The sequence below is a fragment of the Myodes glareolus genome, chromosome 5 (genome assembly GCF_982192425.1).
Source record: "Myodes glareolus chromosome 5, mMyoGla1.1, whole genome shotgun sequence".
Classification (NCBI taxonomy): domain Eukaryota; kingdom Metazoa; phylum Chordata; class Mammalia; order Rodentia; family Cricetidae; genus Myodes; species Myodes glareolus.
Window position 1 is genome coordinate 63,334,758 of NC_142030.1, and position 20,058 is coordinate 63,354,815.

General features: G+C 37.6%; 1 protein-coding gene across 2 annotated transcripts in view; it reads right to left on the reverse strand.

Moving 5' to 3' along the window:
• Positions 1-20,058, reverse strand: part of Rc3h1 (ring finger and CCCH-type domains 1) — an 83,718-nt gene that overhangs the window by 52,489 nt on the left and 11,171 nt on the right. For both annotated transcript variants that reach the window (XM_048421519.3, XM_048421518.3), the window contains exon 2: positions 6,417-6,808. In XM_048421519.3, coding sequence (XP_048277476.1) covers positions 6,417-6,647 — 231 coding nt within the window. In that variant the 5' untranslated portion in view covers positions 6,648-6,808. The remainder of the gene's footprint in view (positions 1-6,416; positions 6,809-20,058) is intronic.

The window sequence follows — 20,058 nt, forward strand, 5'->3', positions numbered from 1 at the left end:
GTGTACCTGTCTGTATTTGAGTACTCACGCCAGAAGAGCTGCCTGATGCGGGAGCTGGGAACAATTAACTACTGAACTATCTCTACAGTCCCTAATCTGTAAAATCTGATTAACTGCTGCAAGCCTTTGTTTTTTATGAAGCTCAGATATTGTTGTGTATGATACTAAGTAGGAGAAAGGAATTTAGTAATTTAAGGAGTAGATATACTTTTGTGTCACTAGAGGGAGCTTCAACAAAGTAGAACAGCCAACTGCAAGCAGTGCAGGAGTGGCTTATGCCTCAAACTGTCATTCAAATTTTTTAAGAAAAATTTGTGTTTTCAGGGCCAAATGTATCACACAGATATAAAGTTAATTCAAGGTTTAGTATTTGGAGTCATAACTCTGAGGCCTAGGAAATTTTCTACTCAACTACAATGCCCTTTGTTCTGATGAAAACACGAAGATTGGCATAAACTTATTTAAAATATTTTGGTACAAAAGATTTAGATTTTAAAACTCAATGGTTTTTTTGGTGGGAAGGATGTCTTTTTTTGCCTATGTAAATGCCTTCTTGAGGTGATGTTGTGAGTTCCCCTTGACTCTTCTCATTCCCTGTATTTGATATGCATAGTAATATATCCTTGAATATCTAATCATGTGTATGCTAATTTACAGAACTTACTAGTATGCTAAACTTTATCACTGGATCTTTTGGTCTGTTTGTTTGTTTTGTTTTTGAGACAGACTCTCAACTATATAGTTCTGGCTGCCCTGGAACTCACTATGAGACCTCAATCAAACTCACAGAGATTAGCCGGCCTCTGTCTCCCAAACTGTCAGTGGCTTTTAAAATTGATCTGAGGCCTGGGATGTGGCTCAACTGGTAGTGCTTTCCTCACATGCATAAAAGTCCTGTAGTCAATCCTTAGCATCTCATAAACCAGGTGATGGCATGTGCCTGTAATTCCAGCACTCAGGAGGGAAAAGGGCAAGAGGATCAGGAGTTTAAGGTCATCCTTGGCTGTCCTGAAACTCAATCTGTATGTAAACCAGGCTGATATGGGAATCATATTATACTTCATAAACACTTATGCTCATGTGAATCTGAGACAGCTTGAGATATACAAGATTCTGTTTTTTTAAAAAAATAATTTTATATATTTGTGGGGATTTAGGAAACTTCTGTAAATGTGTAGTATTTCTGCAGTACAGACTACACAGTGAATCATTGTGATGTTTAGGCTATTTCTAATATGTTGCTTTTATAGACATGGTGACATCCCTCTACCAGTCCCCCTTGTAAGCATGTGTTAAATACCTGGAAGTGCAACTGCTACAGCTACAGGGCTGTATGCACGTCAGTTTTATTTTCCAGAGCTTCCCAGAAAACACTCTCCCTAGCAACACACAAAAGTCTGCATTTCCAAGTCTGTGACAACCACTAGTCAGACACTGTTTGTGGCAAGCAGAGGAGGTTTAAAAAAAAAAAAAAGCAACTATCTAAACCTGCATTTTCCTAATTATTAGTAAGATTAAACATTTTTTTTCTGGTTTAAAAAAAAGAGATTTTATAAAAGCATTTTAAATTTACAAGAAAATGGCAAAGACAGTTCAGAGAATTCTTATCATACCACACCTTGTCCTTACTATAATGTTGTGTTGGTAGGATTACTGATATTAATAAGCCAAAGTTAAGACTCATCATCCTTACAGCTAAAAATCCTGATTTTACTCAGAATGCCTCACTTTCACCTAACAGCCTTCCTATGTTCCAAAATCTCATCCAGGATACCTAATATATTACTTTTTATAAGATTCCAGAAGTTTTGACTATTTTCCAGTACCGCCTATGTTTTGATGATTTTCAGTTGTATGTATCTCTGGTATGCATGTTATATATATACTGACTTTTGACAGGATATTGTTTTTCTCATAAAGAGGTTGGAGTTAGATATTTTTGGTATTAGGTCCATAGAGGAAAAAAATCCCACTTTCATCACATCATGCCAAAGATCTACTATCAATATGATTTATATCTGTTCACATTAATCTAGTTCACCTGGCTAAGACAGCATTTGCTAGGTTCCTCCAACATTAATATTTGTATATGACGGAGGCTGGAGAGATGGCTCAGTGGTTAAGAGCACTGACTCTTCCAGAGGATCTAGGGTTCCATTCCCAGCACCCACCTTGCAGCTAACAACTATCTCTATCTCTAAGATATGACACCCTCACACAGAGATACATGCAGGCAAAACACCAATGCAAATAAAATAAAAATAAATTTAAAAATATTTGTATATGACTTAAGTTATCCATCAAAACCACTCTTTAATCAGCAATGAACACATGTGCTACTTAAATGAACAACTGAAAAAGCCAGAGATTATACATATATTTTCAGAACTGTAATAAAGTTCAAAGATGTAATATGACAAGGAACATCAAGATGGCTCAAAGGATGAAGGTGCTTGCCACTGAACCTGAAGACCTGAGCTCAATTTTGGACCCACATGGTGGAAGTAGGAAGCCAATCCTTTGTTTGTGACTGTAGCTACAAATATTCTCTATTCTGCTGGTCTCCCTGAACTGGTTTCTCTTCACTCACCTGGTCCCACTCATTGGATCCTACAGCTGTTTATGAAATAACCACTGAGGCTTAATATTAATTACATACTCTTTAGCCTATTAGCTCAAGCTTCTTATTAATTAAGTCTTATTTATATCTTAAATTAATCAATTTCTGCTATTTTTTATTTTACCACGAGGGTCATGGTTTGTTACCTCTTGTTTCTTGGGTGGCAACATGGTATCTCCCTGACTCTGCCTTCTTTCTCCCTGCATTCAGTTTCAGTTTAGTTTTTCTGCCTAGCTATATTCTGCCTTGCCACAGGCCGAAGCAGTTTCTTTATTAACCAATGATAATAAAAGATAGTCACAGGATGGAGGGGAATCCCACATCATCTGATCTTCAGATACAAAAAACAGCAATGAACAAAAAATACAATTAAAAAGGGTGTAATAAAAAAAAACATTGTCTGTTTCCATCAGTTGCTGATGAAGATTCTATGGTGATATTTAAGATATTCATCACTCTGACTACCAGGGCAAGGCCAGTTTGGGCACCCTCTGCTCTACTTGCTAAAGGTCTTAACTGGGGTAATCCTTGTGGATTTCTGGGAATTTCTCTAGTGCCAGGTTTTAGCTCCCAAATGGCTCCCTCAATCAAAATATCTCTTTCCTTGCTCTCATCTCTGTCCTTCCTCCACCATGACTATCCCATTCCCGCAAGTTCTCTTTCCTATTCCCCTTCTTCCCTCATCTTCCTCTTTTACCTTCCCTATTCCCCCTACCCCCATGCTCCCAATTTTGTCAGGCAATCATGTCTATTTCCCCTTTCTAGGTTACTTAGACCCACACTGGGTTGAGCTCCAAAAGTTCAGTTGAAGAGTGGGAGGAGTGAAAATATCAGCAAAGAGGTCAAGACCATGATGGGTATATCCACTGAAACAGTTTACCTAAGCTAAAGGGAGCTTACCAACTCTAGCTGGACAGGGAAAGAACAACATAGTACCAAACTAGATCCTCTGACTGTGGTTGACAGTTGTATGGCTGGGACAGACCGTAGGGTCATTGGCAGTGGCACCAGGATTTATCCACACTGCTTATACTGGCTTTTTGGGAACCTATTCTCTTTGGATGGATACCTTGCTCAGCCTTGATATAGTAGGGACGGCCTTGGAACTTCCCCCAAAGAAATGAGCCTTACCCTCTCTGAGGAGTTGATAGGGGCTGGAAAGGGGGAGTAGGTGAAGGGAATGGGAGGAGGAAAGAGTAGGAACTGGGATTGGTTTGTAAAATGAAAAGATAAGTTTGTTTGTTTGTTTTTAAAAACACACTTGCTCTTCCTGTAAGCGGCCAGAGGTGACCCGTGAAGATGGTTCGCTACTCTCTTGACCCGGAAAACCCTACAAAATCATGCAAATAGAGAGGATCTAACCTTCGGGCTCACTTTAAGAACACCCGTGAAACGGCCCAGGCCATCAAGGGTATGCATATCCGAAAAGCCACCAAGTATCTGAAAGATGTCACTTTGAAGAAGCAGTGTGTGCCATTCCGACGGTACAATGGTGGAGTCGGTAGGTGCGCCCAGGCCAAACAGTGGGGCTGGACACAGGGTCGTTGGCCAAAAAAGAGTGCGGAATTTTTGTTGCACATGCTAAAAAATGCAGAGAGCAATGCTGAACTGAAGGGTTTAGATGTAGACTCTCTGGTCATTGAGCACATCCAGGTGAACAAAGCCCCTAAGATGCGCCGAAGAATTTACAGAGCTCATGGCCGAATTAACCCATACATGAGCTCTCCCTGCCACATTGAGATGATCCTCACTGAAAAGGAATAGATTGTTCCAAAGCCAGAAGAGGAGGTTGCACAGAAGAAAAAGATATCCCAGAAGAAATTGAAGAAACAAAAACTTCTGGCACGGGAATAAATTCAACATGAAATAAATGCAGATAAAAGTAAAAAATAAATAAATAATTAAATAAAATTTAAAAAACACACTTAAAAAAAACAAAACCAAAAACACAAGATCACTTACCATAATATCACATAGATAAAAAACCAGATTTTCAGAGGACCAATCAAACTGTAGTTAGCTAAAAAGCAAAATGAATTCTGGCCTCACTAAGCTTTTAAAATTATTTGGGGATAATTTTACATTTACAGAAAACTTGAAAAGAGTCTCTGAATGTTTTTTTTTTTCTTTTCAAAAATATCTAATTAAAATTTTTTACTTTAAAATGCTATTGGTATGGTTGTACTTAGAGGGATTGTATATGTGTCTTTATCATGACTTGAATCTTGTGTATAATGCAGTTGGGAGAAAGCTCTTTCTGTTTCCTGTTTCCTCCTCTTTCTCAAACATCACAAGTACTTACATGAATATTCTACATAAATAGTTAAGGAAGGCCTATGCAGCCCTTATCACTTAGATAAGAGCTACTGTAAGTTATAGCAAAATGATGGTTACATGGACAATCCACTTCCCAATAGGGTATATATGGTAACTTTTTAAAGGGCTAGAGAGGTGGCTTAGCATCCAAGAATAGTTGTTGCTCTTCCAGGACACAAATTCAATTCCCAGCACCCACATTAGGTGGCTCACAAACACCTATAACTTCAACATTAGGGGGTCTAATACCCTCTTCTGGCTTCCGAGGGTACCTGAACATATGCACACACACAGCTACATAAATTACAATAAAATACTTGTTTTATTATTTATTTATTTATCCTGCTGTCCTGAAACTGATCTAGAGATTCACCCACCTGTCCCTCCAGTGTTAGGAATAAAGGCATGCACCACAACTTTGGCCCAGTGAAAATGAGCTTTATAAAACAAGCCTTTGAGCCGGGTGGTGGTGGTGCACACCTTTAATCCCAGCACTTGGCAAGCAGAGGCAGACAGATCTCTGTAAATTCGAGGCCAGTCTGGTCTACAGAGACAGTTCCAGGGCAGGACCTAAAGCTACACAGAGAAACCTGTCTTGAAAAACCAAAAATGAATAAATAAATAGACAGATAGATAAATAAGTAGTAAATAAGTCTTTGAAAATAAGGTTTAAAAAGAAGAAGAAATAATAAAAATCAGGTTTGAGACAATAACCTTAAATTCCCTAAATGAAATTAAATCACAGGTGGAAGAAAAGTAAAATTATGAACACCTAAACAAAGCTATATCTTTGTATTATCTTTCTATTTCAATTTTATCTGCATAGAGTCTTTGATTCTTTTTATACTCTGTTACAATTCAGTATATGACTATTTATTTTGCTCAAACCCTTCCAGCTTTTGACACTGGGAGCTCTTTCAACTAGCTCTGGTTTGCCCTTGACATGGTCCTATCACTTTGTTTGAATACTTGCACAAAATACTCCAGGATTGTTTGAGTACATGCTGTCCTAGCCCTAGAACTGACCATTTCTCCCAAGAGTTCTGGTTCCTTTTATTGAAGAGTTGTTTAGAAACCAATATCTAAACATGAAATATGTGCAATGCTATTGGAACTGTGGTGCCCTTACGATTATCTTGGCGGCCAGGCAGTGATGGTGCATTCCTTTAATCTCAGCACTTGGGAGACAAAGGTAGGTGGATCTCTCAAAATTCGAGAACAGCCTGGTCTACAGAATGAGTTCCAGGACAGGCTCCAGACCTACACAAAAAAATATTGTCTCAAAAAACCTAAGAAAAGAAAAAATTTTTGGCTAATAGGGCAAGGAAATACACAAATAATCAATGTATATACATATCTATAAATATTTCTGTATGCAACATCTGTATCTACATAATTAAGTAAACATATCCAAACATAGACACATATAATTAAAAATAGTCAATTAAAGACAATAATCAGTACTAAGTTACTATCTTACCTGAGCACCCACTAGTTGCAGTAATGCTGAGTTCACAGGAAGGAGCTCAATGTCTGTATTGATAGTGGTCTGGTCAAATGGGCAAGCCTTACGGTGGAGTTTATTCAGGCACATTTTGCAGACAGTATGGCCACAGCCCAAACTGATGGGCTTTCGAATTGTTTCGTCGAAAGTCTGAGTGCAAATTGGGCAGGAAAGGAAATCCGTCCATTGTGGAGCTTGTACAGGCATTGCTTCTGGAGTTACAATTCACTAATACACACACATACACACATACACACACACACACAATCTAAAGCAAAGATTCCACTGGAATCAAAATCTTGGAAAAAAGTTTATCTTTTTTTAAATATCTTCTGTAGATACAGTCAGCACATAGTGTGAAATATAACCTGGAAAATGGAGAAAGGAAAAAAATTAGAATGATTTGCCATTTATTTTTTTTAATTTCAATTAAACTGTTGAAAAGAAATCATTAAGTCCAATTTTGACTCTACCACCTTCATATCACTTTAATATCATAATAATCTCTTTTCACATTTTTATAAAAACAAAGCTATGGTAAATAATCAGTTCCATCTTCCATTTTAGAGAGAAGCATATTTCTAAGAAGGGTGAATTAGCTTGCCCAAAGGTTGAAATTAGGATCTCATTCTCTTAAAGACACATACATGACAAAAATGGCCACAACACAAAACAAATTTCTCTATATCATCTTGGTTGTAGTCTTGATATGTGAAAGAGAATGCCCTGCCTTTGTCTCCCAAGTGCTGAGATTAAAGACTCTCACAACACCTGGTCATCATGTTTCTTTTTAAGGAAACCCATAATACTCCATTTCTTGACCTCCAAGTGTCTGTTGTGAGAATTTATTGAATTCTCATGTATGTGCTTTTCTGTAAGTTATGCATCAACAAAGAAAGTCTTGTTTTGTTTTTCTCTAGTTTACCCAGGATGCACAAAGCTCTTCAATCCCGAGCCCTGGAGATGTTCAAGATCATCCTCAGCTTATAACAAATTTGAGGTAAGTCTCACACAAAACTTACTTTACCAAAATCCCCACTACTTCTAATTACTTTATTAAATCTGGTGGGAGTAATAAGAAAAATGAGATTGTATGTTATTTTTATAAGTTTTAGACATTGCTATGAGTTTTATATCCTAGTAGAAAAAATTTGTCATTGTATGACCTACATGTCTTTGCTACATAGTGTATTCTGAGAACAAGATGGTTAAAACATCTACTTCAAAGATTTTTTTTAAAACTTAATTTAAAGACCAGAAAATTACAATTAACTAGATCCCATACATAGTTAAATTTCCTCAATATTCTTTTTTTTGGTTAGAGATAAAAACTAAATATCAGAAAATATTTTCATTTTTAAGAATTACTTCTCATTTGTTCATGGGAGAAGGGCACTGGCATACATGTGAAAGTTAGCACATAACGTGCAGGAGTCAGTTCTTTCCTAATGCATGGCTTCCAAGGATTAAACTACAATTGTCAGTCTTGGCAATTAGCCTCTCTGCCCTCTGAGCTACTACCTCACCCACCCTATTAGAAAATTTCAGAACTATATAACCCAACCTAAAACCTTTAATACATTTCTTTGTTGTAAAGAGGTTAAGCCAGGATCCCAACCAATGGGCTCGCACTCCAGTCTTCGAAACATCTGAACTATTACTTAATTTTACCAATAGTTTTAGGTTTTTATTTTTGGGGAGGGAGGGTAAAGGGATGGTGGTGGTCAAGGTATTGCTATGTGTCCAAGGATGGCCTGGAATTCACTAATGGTTCACACTGGCCGCAGACTTACAGGACAGCCCCTGTCTCTGTCTACTCAGTGCAGGGATTAAAAGTGTGTGTTGCCACATCCAGTATGCCAGATGTTTTTATGGCGATGAGAAAAGTAGCTAGCAATATAATATTACACACTTTTTTTTTGTTTCAAGACAAGGTTTCTCTGTGTAACAGTCCTAGCTCTCCTAGAACTCACAGAGAGCTGCCTGTCTCTGCCTCCCAAGTATTGGGGTTAAAGGTGTGTGCCACCACTGCCTGGCTAATATTACACACTATTAATGATTTGATTATGCTTAGTAGTATGCTTACAAATATGAAAACAATTTCATATTTAATTTCATCTGTAATTAAATAGAAAATTATCTACTGCATCTTATTCTTAAAGTAATTACTTAAAGTAATTACAAGTAATTCACATTTTATTTAAAGTTCTCAATAGTGCTAAGTATTGTGGCTCAGAATTGTAAGTCCAACACTTGGGAAACTAAGGCAGGGGGACCACTGCAACTTTGAGGCTGCTGCAAAGTACATGGTGAGTTCTAGGCCAGACTGGGCTATAGTGTGAGACTCTGTCTCAATAAAACAAACAAAAACAAAAAGAAAAAAGAAATCAATCACGCAACCTCAAACACAAACTCACTGTTGATGAGAGAAAAGTTTCTATTACTAGGTATGCTAAAAACCTTCATCCAACAAATACTTAAAACAATACTATGCACCTGACTCTGAATTAATTGTGGGGAACATAACAAAACAACTCACTGTGTGACTGGCCTCTAGCTAGCAATGAGTCTCATATGCCTCCCCTTCCCACATGTCTTGATTGCAGATGTTTACTTCCATACCTGACTAACATTTCTTTTTTCTTAATTTTATATACTATACTAAAAAAACTTGAAAATAAAAAAAAAATCACACGCTGAACTTAACCAGATCCAAATTCTATACAATTTCTAAATCAGCTATTTGCATATGTTCAAACTGTTCTCATAAACAAAAACAGTAAACTGTAAAACTGCCTACATTTTAACTTCTATAACATATCATAAATACTTTAAATAAATCTCAGCTATAAATAATACCTAACAGGTTTGTGTTAAGTTATTAACACTTACTATTTGAGACATCATGTGGATACTAAAATAGAACTTGTATTGCAGAGTCAACTGCTACAATAAAATGTGTTTGCAGCATGTTCTAAGATAAAGTAAGAGGAAGTATTGGGGATAGATAGGATGAAAATACATTGTATAAGTATATAAAATTGCCAAATAATACATTTTAAAGATACCCTTTCTAAAATAATTTATCCCAGTAAAAATAAAATACGTGGGCTTGGCATGGTGGCTAACATCATTCATCTCAGCGCTGGAGAGGTAGGTAGATCTCTCTAGGTCTGAGGCCAACCAGGACTGCATAAGGATACCTGGCCTTTTTTTTTTTTTTTTTTAAGAAGCATACTTATTTTGGCTCTTTTGTTCTTTGCTAAGTCTGGTGCTAAGCATTACAGTGGCAAGTAAGTTAAGTCACAAGTCTATTATGTCTCCTTCTGCTACATTATATAAACAATAATCACAGTTAAACTGATGGTTGCAAATTGTTGTACATTTATGAATGGATGGTATAGTACAGGGAGATAAAAGCACATATATACAATGGAACTGTACCAAATTTGGAAGGCATGTGTGGGATATTGTGCACTAAAGTAATGATATTTATAATGAAAGTTAAAAGATATGGTAAAAATAATTCCTAATATTCTAGGTAAAGTAAGGCAAAACCATAGATTTCTGAGCCTAGATAGATTATAAAATAAGTGAAAGGCCAACAAAACAAAACAAAACAAAATATAGCAGACAACAAGAAAGGTTAAAAGAGAACACAAGGGCTAGTGAGATGATTCAGTGAGTACAGACACTTGCCACCAAGATTTGATATCCTGAGTTCAATCCCTGGAACCCATGTGGTGGAAGGAGAGAATTTCTACAAGTTGTTCTCTTGCCTCCACATGTGCGTCATGGCACACACTCTACATGTAAAAAAAAGATGGGGCTGCAGAGACCACTGAGAGCACTTGCTGTTCTTCCAGACAAGCTGCACCCACATAGTGGCTCACAACCTGCTGTAATTCTAGATCCAGGGAATGCAACATCCTTGTCTGGTCCCCACCAGCAACCCCACATACACACTACACAATCATAAAAGAAGGCAAAACACCCATACACATAAAAATAATTTCTTAATTTAAAAAGAGAGTGGTCACAAAAGAATTAGCAGAGCTCAACGCAAGACCTTCCAACTCATTATGGTATGTGCTCATTTGAAGGAGTGGAATTTCATGCACTTTCATTTTCAAGCCAAATCATTGGTTTGACAAAGGTGCTAAAAATATAATCGGAGAAAAGAACAGCCTTTTTAATAAATGGTGCTGAGAAAATTGGACATCCATATGAAGAATGAAAATAGATCCCTCTTTCTTATTAGTTACAAGAACCAAATAAAAACATATTATGGATTTATATGAGATCTGACACTGCTACAAGAAAACATCAGGATGTTACGATGAGTTGGGGTTTTGTTGTTATTATTGTTTAAGGCTACCCTAAAAAGCTCAGGAAACAAAACTAAGAATAGAAATTGGATTACATCAATTAAAAAGCTTTGAGGGCTGGAGAGATGGCTCAGTAGTTAAGAGAACTAGCTCTTCCAGAGGACCTGAGTTTGATTCTCAGTACACAAGCAGGCCAGCTCACAGTAACTTGTAACCTTAATTTCAGAGACTTGACACCTCTTTTGGCCTCTGTGGGCAGCTCCACACACATGCTCATACATATACACATAAATAAATGGAGACAGAGGGTAGATGGTGCTTGTTGGTCATCAGCCTAGCGCCATGTTTAACAAGAAACTCTATCTCAAAGGAATTATGCAGCAAGTAATAGAGCAGGCTACCTTAAGTCCTGTGGTCTCAAAGATCAAATGCACATGTATCTATACTCATAAACCATACTCATTCATATTTTTCTCTCTCCCTAATTAACTTAAAAATCAATTTTAAAAAACCTATAAGTCGCCGGGTGGTGGCGGCGCCATGCCTTTAATCCCAGCACTCAGGAGGCAGAGGCAGGTGGATCTCTGTGAGTTCAAGGCTAGCCTGGTCTACAAGATCTAGTTCTAGGACAGGCTCCAAAGCCACAGAGAAACCCTGTCTCGAAAAACCAAGGAAAAAAAACAACAACAAAAAACTCCAAAAAAAACCCAAAACCCTATAAGTCATAAACTATTGCAAGAACGATAAACTACAAAGCAAAGATTCTCAAAGTTTGAGTTAACTGTAGAAAATGATCTAAGAATTCCTACTTTTTCATTCTTTAAGTTTCTTTTTCTAACTTATTCAAAATATTCAAAGTTTATCAAATATGGTTATTCACATCATCTCTAACATATATACAACACATATATGTACATATACACACATACACATACATACACACACCATACAGGAGATATAGTTTGGTTTAGTGAATGCAATAAACATTCTTCTACTTGGGCTAATAGCAAACACATGAAATAAAATTATTAAAATACTAATATCTAGATTCTTGGACAAAGAGGTGACTCATCTCCCAGATAGCACAATTCCATCATGTTACTCAGAATAGAGTATAATTTAAAATTTAGGACTTATTTCAGGAGTTCTTGTTTAATATATTTTGAGTCACTGTTGATTTATACTGTATATGTTATCTAATTGCTACTTAATAGCCATCTTGGCTCTCAGATCCCTGATTTAGAGAAAGATTAAATTTAAAATTTATCAAATACCTGTTTTAAACTAGTTTTTCTTCTTAGGAACCATTATACCTATTTATAGACGATATACTCCTGCTGTTGGGCAAGGGGCTGACATGGGACTTGACAAGGTAGGCCTTGCTGGTCTGGAACCCACTAAGTACCCATTTGTGTTGAATAATCTCTGAAAAAAAAAAAAAGGTCCCAAAGAAGTACAAAATCAATGATGCAAAGGAGGTATCAGGGTATGAACCACACAAGAGAGACTATGTACTATGTTCTATCCCTAGAGTAGCACTACCTATGATTTAAGGCATCTGCTGGGGGTCTTGAAAATTACCCCCTGAAGACAAGGGAGTTGCAATGAAGTGCTATCAATGCTGTAATACAGTTACTACCCAATTTAAAATTTTAAAAGGTTGCATACAGAGAGGTGCTCAAAGTAAATGGTAGGGCTATGATTCAGGGAAGCCAAACTCCTAAGTTGCTACCTTTAAACCTAAAACCAGATTAACTGTGATAGTTGCACAGCTCTATAAACTAAAGTCACTGAATTCTACACTTATGTGAACTTTATTTTCTGTAAATTATCAATAAACCTACTAAAATCATTAAAAGTCTTTTTATAGCTTTGTTTCTCAAAAGTTTATTTTAATTTTCAAATGTCCACTGGTCAGCTTTTTCTGTGAGCACAGCAATAGCCTTACTAAACAGTTAAATTACACCATAATTTGCCTTAAAACTACAGGTTAATTTTATACTTCCCTAATTTAGAGAAAATTAGAAACTAGAATTCATCATTACCTACTGTAAGTATACCTGTTTATAGATGCTAAACACTTGATGATAGTGGGCAATATTCAGCCAAGGCTAATTAAGTCTTGAGTTAGGACTTAAACACAGGTTTTAGTTTACTTTAGGTTTAGGGTGCCTTAGAAAAACTATTAAAAACAAAACCTTACTTAAGTAAAGAAAAAATTCTTAGAGCTGGGCGGTGGTAGCACATGACTTTAATTCCAGCACTTGGGAGGCAGAGGCAGGCAGATCTCTGTGAATTAGAGGCCAGCCTGGTCTACAAGAGCTAGTTCCAGGACAGGTTCTAAAACTACAGCACAACTCTGTCTCACCAAATAAATAAATAAATAAATAAATAAAAGAAAAGAAAAATTCTTAGATCACTTCTAATTCTACCCCACATGGCAACTGTGATAATTTGAAAGAAAACAACTCTCAAAGAGTTGTTTGAGAGTTGTTTATAATAATAAATATAAAAAAATAAAATAATAAATAAAAATTATTAAAATAAAAAAATTATAATAGTTTACACTATTAGGAAGTGTAGCCTTATTGGAGTAGGTATGGTCTTGTTGGAGGAAGTGTGTCTGTGGAGCCAGGCTTTGAGGTCTCATATATGCTCAAGATATCACCCAGAGTCTCAGGCCACTTCCTGTGGCCTACAATATATAGGACTCTCAACTACTTCTCCAGCACCATGTCTGCCTGCACATCACCATGTCCCACTATGATGATAATGGACTGAACTCTGAACTGTAAACAAGCCACACCAATTAAATGTTTTCCTTTATAAGAGTTGCCGTGTTTTGGGAACCTGTTATCCATGCTGGATTAAATTGCTCAGCCTTAATGGAGGGGGAAGAACTCAGGCCTATCTCACTTTTATGTGCCATGCATTGTTCAAGTCATGAAAAAAAAAACCACTTCAGAAATCAGTATGGCGGTTTCTCAGAAAATTGGGAATCAACCTACCTCAGGATCCAGCAATACCAGTCTTGGGCATATACCCAAAAGATGCTCAATCATACTACAAAGGCATTTGTTCAACTATGCTCATAGCACCATTATTTTTAATAGCCAGAACCTGGAAACAACCTAAATGCCCCTCAACCAAAGAATGAATAAAGAAAATACGGCACTTTTACACATTAGAGTACTACTCATCGGTAAAAAACAGCAACATCTTGAATTTTGCGTGCAAATAGATGGAATTGGAAAACACTATCCTGAGTGAGGAAACCCAGACCCAAAAAGATGAATATAGTATGTACTCACTCATAAGTGGATACTAGCTATAAACAAAAGGTACTAAGCCAATAATTCATGATCCTAGAACGGCTAAGTAATAAGGTAAATCCTAAGAAAAACATATATAGATCCACCTGGAAAGTGGAAACAGATAAGATCACCTGACAAAATTGGGAGTATGGGGGTAGGGGGAGAAGGAAGGGTGGAAGGGGAAGTGAAGAGGAGAAGGGGAGGGATGAGAACTCGAGGGAACACAATAGTCGAGAATGAGGAAGGACATAGATGAAAGCAAGGAAAAGAGATATCTTGATTCAGGGAGCCATTATAGGATTAGCAAGAAACCTAGCTCTAGAGAAATTCCCAGGAATCTGCAAGGATGACCCCAGCTAAGGCCCTAAGCAATAGACGAGAGAGGGCTCAATCTGGCCTTGCCCTGTAGTCGTCAGACTGATGAATATCTTAAACGTCACCACAGAACTTTCATCCAGCCACTGATGGAAACAGAGGCAGAGACCCGCATCGGAACACTGGACTGAGCTCCCAATGTCCAGTTGAAGAGTGGAAGGAATGAGAATATGAGCAAAGAGGTCAAGACCATGATGGGGTCCCTCTGAATGTGGTTGACAGTTGCATGACTGGGGCAGACTGAGGGGCCACTGGCGGTAGCACCAGGATTTATCCCTACTGCATATTCTGGTTTTTTGGGAACCTACTCTCGTTGGATGATAGCCTGCTCAGCCTACATATAGTAGGGAGGGCCTTGGACCTTCACCAAAGCAATGTGCCTTACCCTCTCTGAGGACTGGATGGGGATGGGGTGGGAAGATAGGTAGAGGGAATGGGAGGAGGGGAGAGGGTGGGAACTCAGATTGGTATGTATAATGAAAAAAGATAGTTTTTTTCTTAAAAAAAATATTCTCCAAACAATAAATAAATGAAAAATGTTAATAAAATAAAAATGGGATGAGCTTTTAATATTTCTTATATATATATATATATATATATATATATATATATATATATATATATATATATATATAACTGAATCCCAGAGCTAAAAGATGCTTTTAATGCTTCCAAATAAAAAATAATAATGAAGAGTTGTCATGGTCATAGTGTCTCTTCACAGCAATAAAAACCCACAGCAATAGAAAGACAACAACTTTTTAAGAACCACTATTCTTGACCTTAACCCAATTTGTCACTTCTCTGAAACATTTCTATAGCAACCAGCATGAAGGGACCACATCAGAGAAGAGAAAATTTGTAACTGTGCTGAAAACTGAAGCTAAGTAAGAAATAACGCAAAGAAAATTAAAGGCTTATTATTACACTTAAGTGATGTAATTCCCAGTGGAGCATCAGTAACGTACAGAGGAAATTATAGTTTAAGCCTTGAAGATTAGAAGTTTCTAGTAATGACACCCTTTTTGAGGAAAGACACAATTCTGACTGTAAAAATATCTCTCCATAAAATATATGGATTGAATTCTAACCATATAGAATACAATACACTAGATATATTTCATATGCTAATGTTTCTATAAATGTACAACTAACTACCCAAGACATACATTAAGTAAAAAGGTATTGAGTTAGAGGGTTAAAAGCCTGACAAATAGAACTTGATGTATATAATAAAATTCCTTTTTCGATGCGGGTCTCTGCCTCTGTTTCTATCAGTTGCTGGATGAAGGTTCTATGGTGACATTTAAAATATTCATCAGTCTGACAACAGGGCAAATGAAGACTAGGCCCCCTCTCCTCTATTGCTTAGGGTCTTAGCTGGAGTCAGCCTCATGGATTCCTGGGAATTTCTTTAGAGCCAGGTTTCTGCTAACCCTATAATGGCTCCCTCAATCAAGATATCTCTTTCCTTGCTCTCACCTCTGTCCTTCCTCCATCTCGACTATTCCATTCCCTCAAGTTCTCCTCAACCCTCCTTTTCTCCCCTCCTCTTCCCCTTCCACCCTCCTTTCTCCCCTCACCCCTATGCTCCCAATTTTGTCAGGCTTTACTCCGTCCCCCAGAGCTGTCCTACTGCGGTTCTACCCCTCCAGAGCTTTCCTATTGCGGTTCTAAGTATATCCTGGCTTCCCAATAAGTCAGGTTATCCCAATACCACTACTGTACCACATTCCCTTATAGGGTTAGCCTGGAAATTGCTAAGTCAGTGATTCTCAACCTGTGGGTTATAATCCCTTTGGGATGGAGAGACCCTTTCACAGGGGTCAAATCATATGTTTTTACATTATGACTTCATAACAGTAGCAAAATTATAGTTACGAAGTAGCAACGAAAAGGATTCTATAGCTAGGAGTTACTATAATGTGGAGAACTATAATGAAGAGTCTCAGGATTAGCAAGATTGGGAACCATTGTCCTAAGTAAACTAGGCTGGCCTTAAACTCACGGGGATCTCCTTGCCTCTGCCTCCAGTTGGCTAGCTGGCTTACTTTTAAGGAGGAACCTAGGCACACAATTATGCCAGTGAATTACTCCAGTGAGACACCAATGAGACATGGAGGGAACTGAACATAATGAGAGAAAGGAAAAAAGCCACATGGTAAATGTAGATTTATAGAAGCAGGTTAATTTAAGTTATAAGAGTTAGTGGGACAAGCCTAAGCTAAGGCCAAACTTTCATAATTAATATTAAGTCTCTGTTATTCACAAGCAGGCAACCCAAAGAAAAAGTCAACTACAGAAGGTAAAGATCATAGACATAATAATGCCTTTCATAGCTGCATTAAAATTTGAATTCTGTAAGCCTTTGAATGAAGGGCGAAACTCCTCACTCTGTTGGTAATGAAGAGCCCGTCATGGTGTGGGTCTTCCATCGAAGAAGGATCCACTTTGGGAGAAAGGAACACCATGAAAAGGTTTAAGTAGTAAATTCCCACGGCAAAGGTCACAATGTATCAACCCTGTAACAGGTAAACTCTAATCATGGAGACAATACTCAGGCCTAGTATCATAACCCTTAGTGATGAAAAGGATAGGCCAGGATTAATAAATCTGTCTAGCTATGTGAAAAACCAGTAAACCACTGAGGGTTTCCCATGGACACAGTCTCCAACAGTGTCCCCTTCAGATATTGTGTAACTCTGCTGCAGAGCTGCAGTCTCTCACATGTTTCAGGAGGATGGCCAGTAGGGCAGGGGCCAGAGCTCGCCTCAGAATCCAAGAACCTGTATAGGCACTTCCATTCTGCCCTGCAGCATCACCTCCAGCTGCCAAGATCAACTGATTTATTTTTACGTGTAAGAGTGTTTTGCCCGTATGTACCTACGTGCACCATGTGTATACCTGGTACACATAGAGGCCAGCTACAGTTACAGATGTTTGTTGAGTCTCCTTGTGAATGCTGGGAGTTGAACCCTGGTATTCTAGAAGTTTTCTTAATTCCGGATAATGCTCTATCCTCAACCATATTTTCTGAGACATTCTCACTCCGTAGAACATAATGAGTTCCAGAGCCAACACAATGGCTCACTGAGTTAAATAAAAAGCACCTACCCTCTCAAGTTTGACAACCCGAGTTCAGTCCCTGAAACCCACATGAAAGGAGAGAACCAACTACTCCAAGTTGTCCTATGACCTCCACATATGCACCATGATATTCATGCAAACACATATGCCAAATGGAAAAAAATATAATGGGGAAAATAGGTGTGTGAGGGAGGTGGGAAGAACAGTGAGTTACTTCCTCATGGCACACACCTGTAATAAAAGTACTCAGGAGGCTGAGATGAGAGAATTGTGTATTCTAAGCCAGCCTGGGCTACATACTGACAACTGATCACAAAACAAAACAAAAAAGTATTACAGAGGAACTGAGAACATTTTCTCTAAAATAAAGAAAAAGACAGGATTGTCCACTCTCCCTTTTATTACATAATATAGTGCGCCAAGTCTTAGCTATAGCAATTAGACAAGAGCAAGACATAAAATGGATAACAAGAAAAGGAAGAAGTCAAATTGGGTCTACTAGAAAACTATCAGACTAACAAACACAGTAAAGTTGCAATATACAAAGTCAATGCAAAAAAGAAAAGTAGCCTTCTCTAATATAAGCAGTATACTCTTAGGGAAAGAAGTCAGGAAAAAAATAATTGCATTCAAAAGAACTCCAATAAAAAGAAAAAAAGTATTTGAAAATACATCTAACCACAAAGTAAAAGACCCTGTAACAAACTTCAAGATACTAAGAAAGGGAATCACAGAAGATACTAGACAACAAAGCCATTCCACATTGGCAGAATTAATATTGTAGAAACGGCTATACTACCAAAATCAATTTACATTTAATGCAACACCTATCAAAATTTTGATATATTTCACAAGCTTAGACAAAAAAAAAATACAAGCATATATATGGAACCAAAAAAAGACCATGTGTCTTAGGGTTTTACTGATATGAAGAGACACTATGACCACAGCAACTCTTATAAAGAAAAAACATTTAATTGGGGCTGGTTTACAGGTTCAGAGGTTTAGTCCATTAATGCCACGGCAGGAAGCATGGCAGTGTGCAGGCAGACATGGTGCTGGAGAAGGAACTAAGAATTTTATATCTTGATCTGTAGGAAACAGGAAAAAGAATGAGTAGGCCTAGTTTGAGCATCTGAGACCTCTAAGATCACCCCCACAGTGACACACTTTCTTAAACCAGACCACACCTACTGCAACATTACCATACCTCCTAATAGTGCCATTCTCGATGGGTCAATCATTCAAACACATGAGTCTAAGGGGGTTATTCCTATTCAAACCACCACACCCAGAATAGCCAAAGAAGGAACAAGAACACTGCTAGAGGCATTACAACATTCAACCTCAAATTATACTACAGGAATGTAGTCATAAAGACAGTCTGGTAACTGGTGCAAAAACAGGAAGATCAATGGAATACAACAGACTACCCTGAAATAAAACAACAAAGCTATGCCCACTTATTTTTTGACAAAGGAAGCAAAAATATACAATAGAAAAGACCGCTTATTCAACGAATGGTGCTGGTAAAACTGGATTTTCTAACTGCAGAAGAATGAAATTAGATTCTCATCTTTGATCATGTACAGAAAAAAAAAGTCTGGCTAGAGATGGCTCAGAGGTTAAGAGCACTGGCTGCTCTTCCAGAGGTCCTGAGCTCAATTCCCAGTAACCACATGGTGGCTCACAACCATCTGTAATGAGATCTGGTGCCCCCTACTGGCCTGCAGCATACATGCAGACAGACTACTGTATACATAATTAATAAATAAATCTTTAAAAAAGATCTATTCAAAATTTGCCAGGTATGGTAGTGCACACCTTTAATGCCAGCACTTGGAAGACAGAGGCAAGGGGATCACTGAGTCTTGGTCTACACAGCCAGCTCCAACAGACAGAATTATGTAGAGACCCTGTCTCCAAAAAAAAGTTTCTATTCAACAAAGAAAATTGTCAGAACAAACTATAGAATGGGAGGAAATACTTACTGGCTACACTTTAGACAAGAGAATAAATATTCAGAATTTATGCAAAAGTTATACCAAGGAAATAAAAACTACCAACTAACAGGCAAATGATAGGGATAGACACTTTCTAAAAAAGAAATACAAATAGCCAGTAATTATTTTCAACATTTGCGTTCAACATCCCTAGCCATCATGGAAATGTAAATCAAAACTACCTTACCCAGTCAGAATGGCTGTCATCAATAAATCTGATGTACATTGGAGAGAATATAGTAAGGACCCCTTATGCCCTGTTGATAGTGGTGCAAATTAATACAGCCATTGTAAAAATTAGCTTGGAAATTTCTCAAAAAAAAAAAAAAAACAGACCCACCATATTACACCGCTATTTTACTCCTAGGCATATACCCAGGGAAATCTACTCTACGATAGAGATACCTGCGTCCCCATGTTTATTGATACTTTGTTCACTAAAGCAAAGAATTGGAGAGATGGTTCAGAGGTTAAGAGCTGGAGAGATGGTTCAGAGGTTAAAGCTCAATTC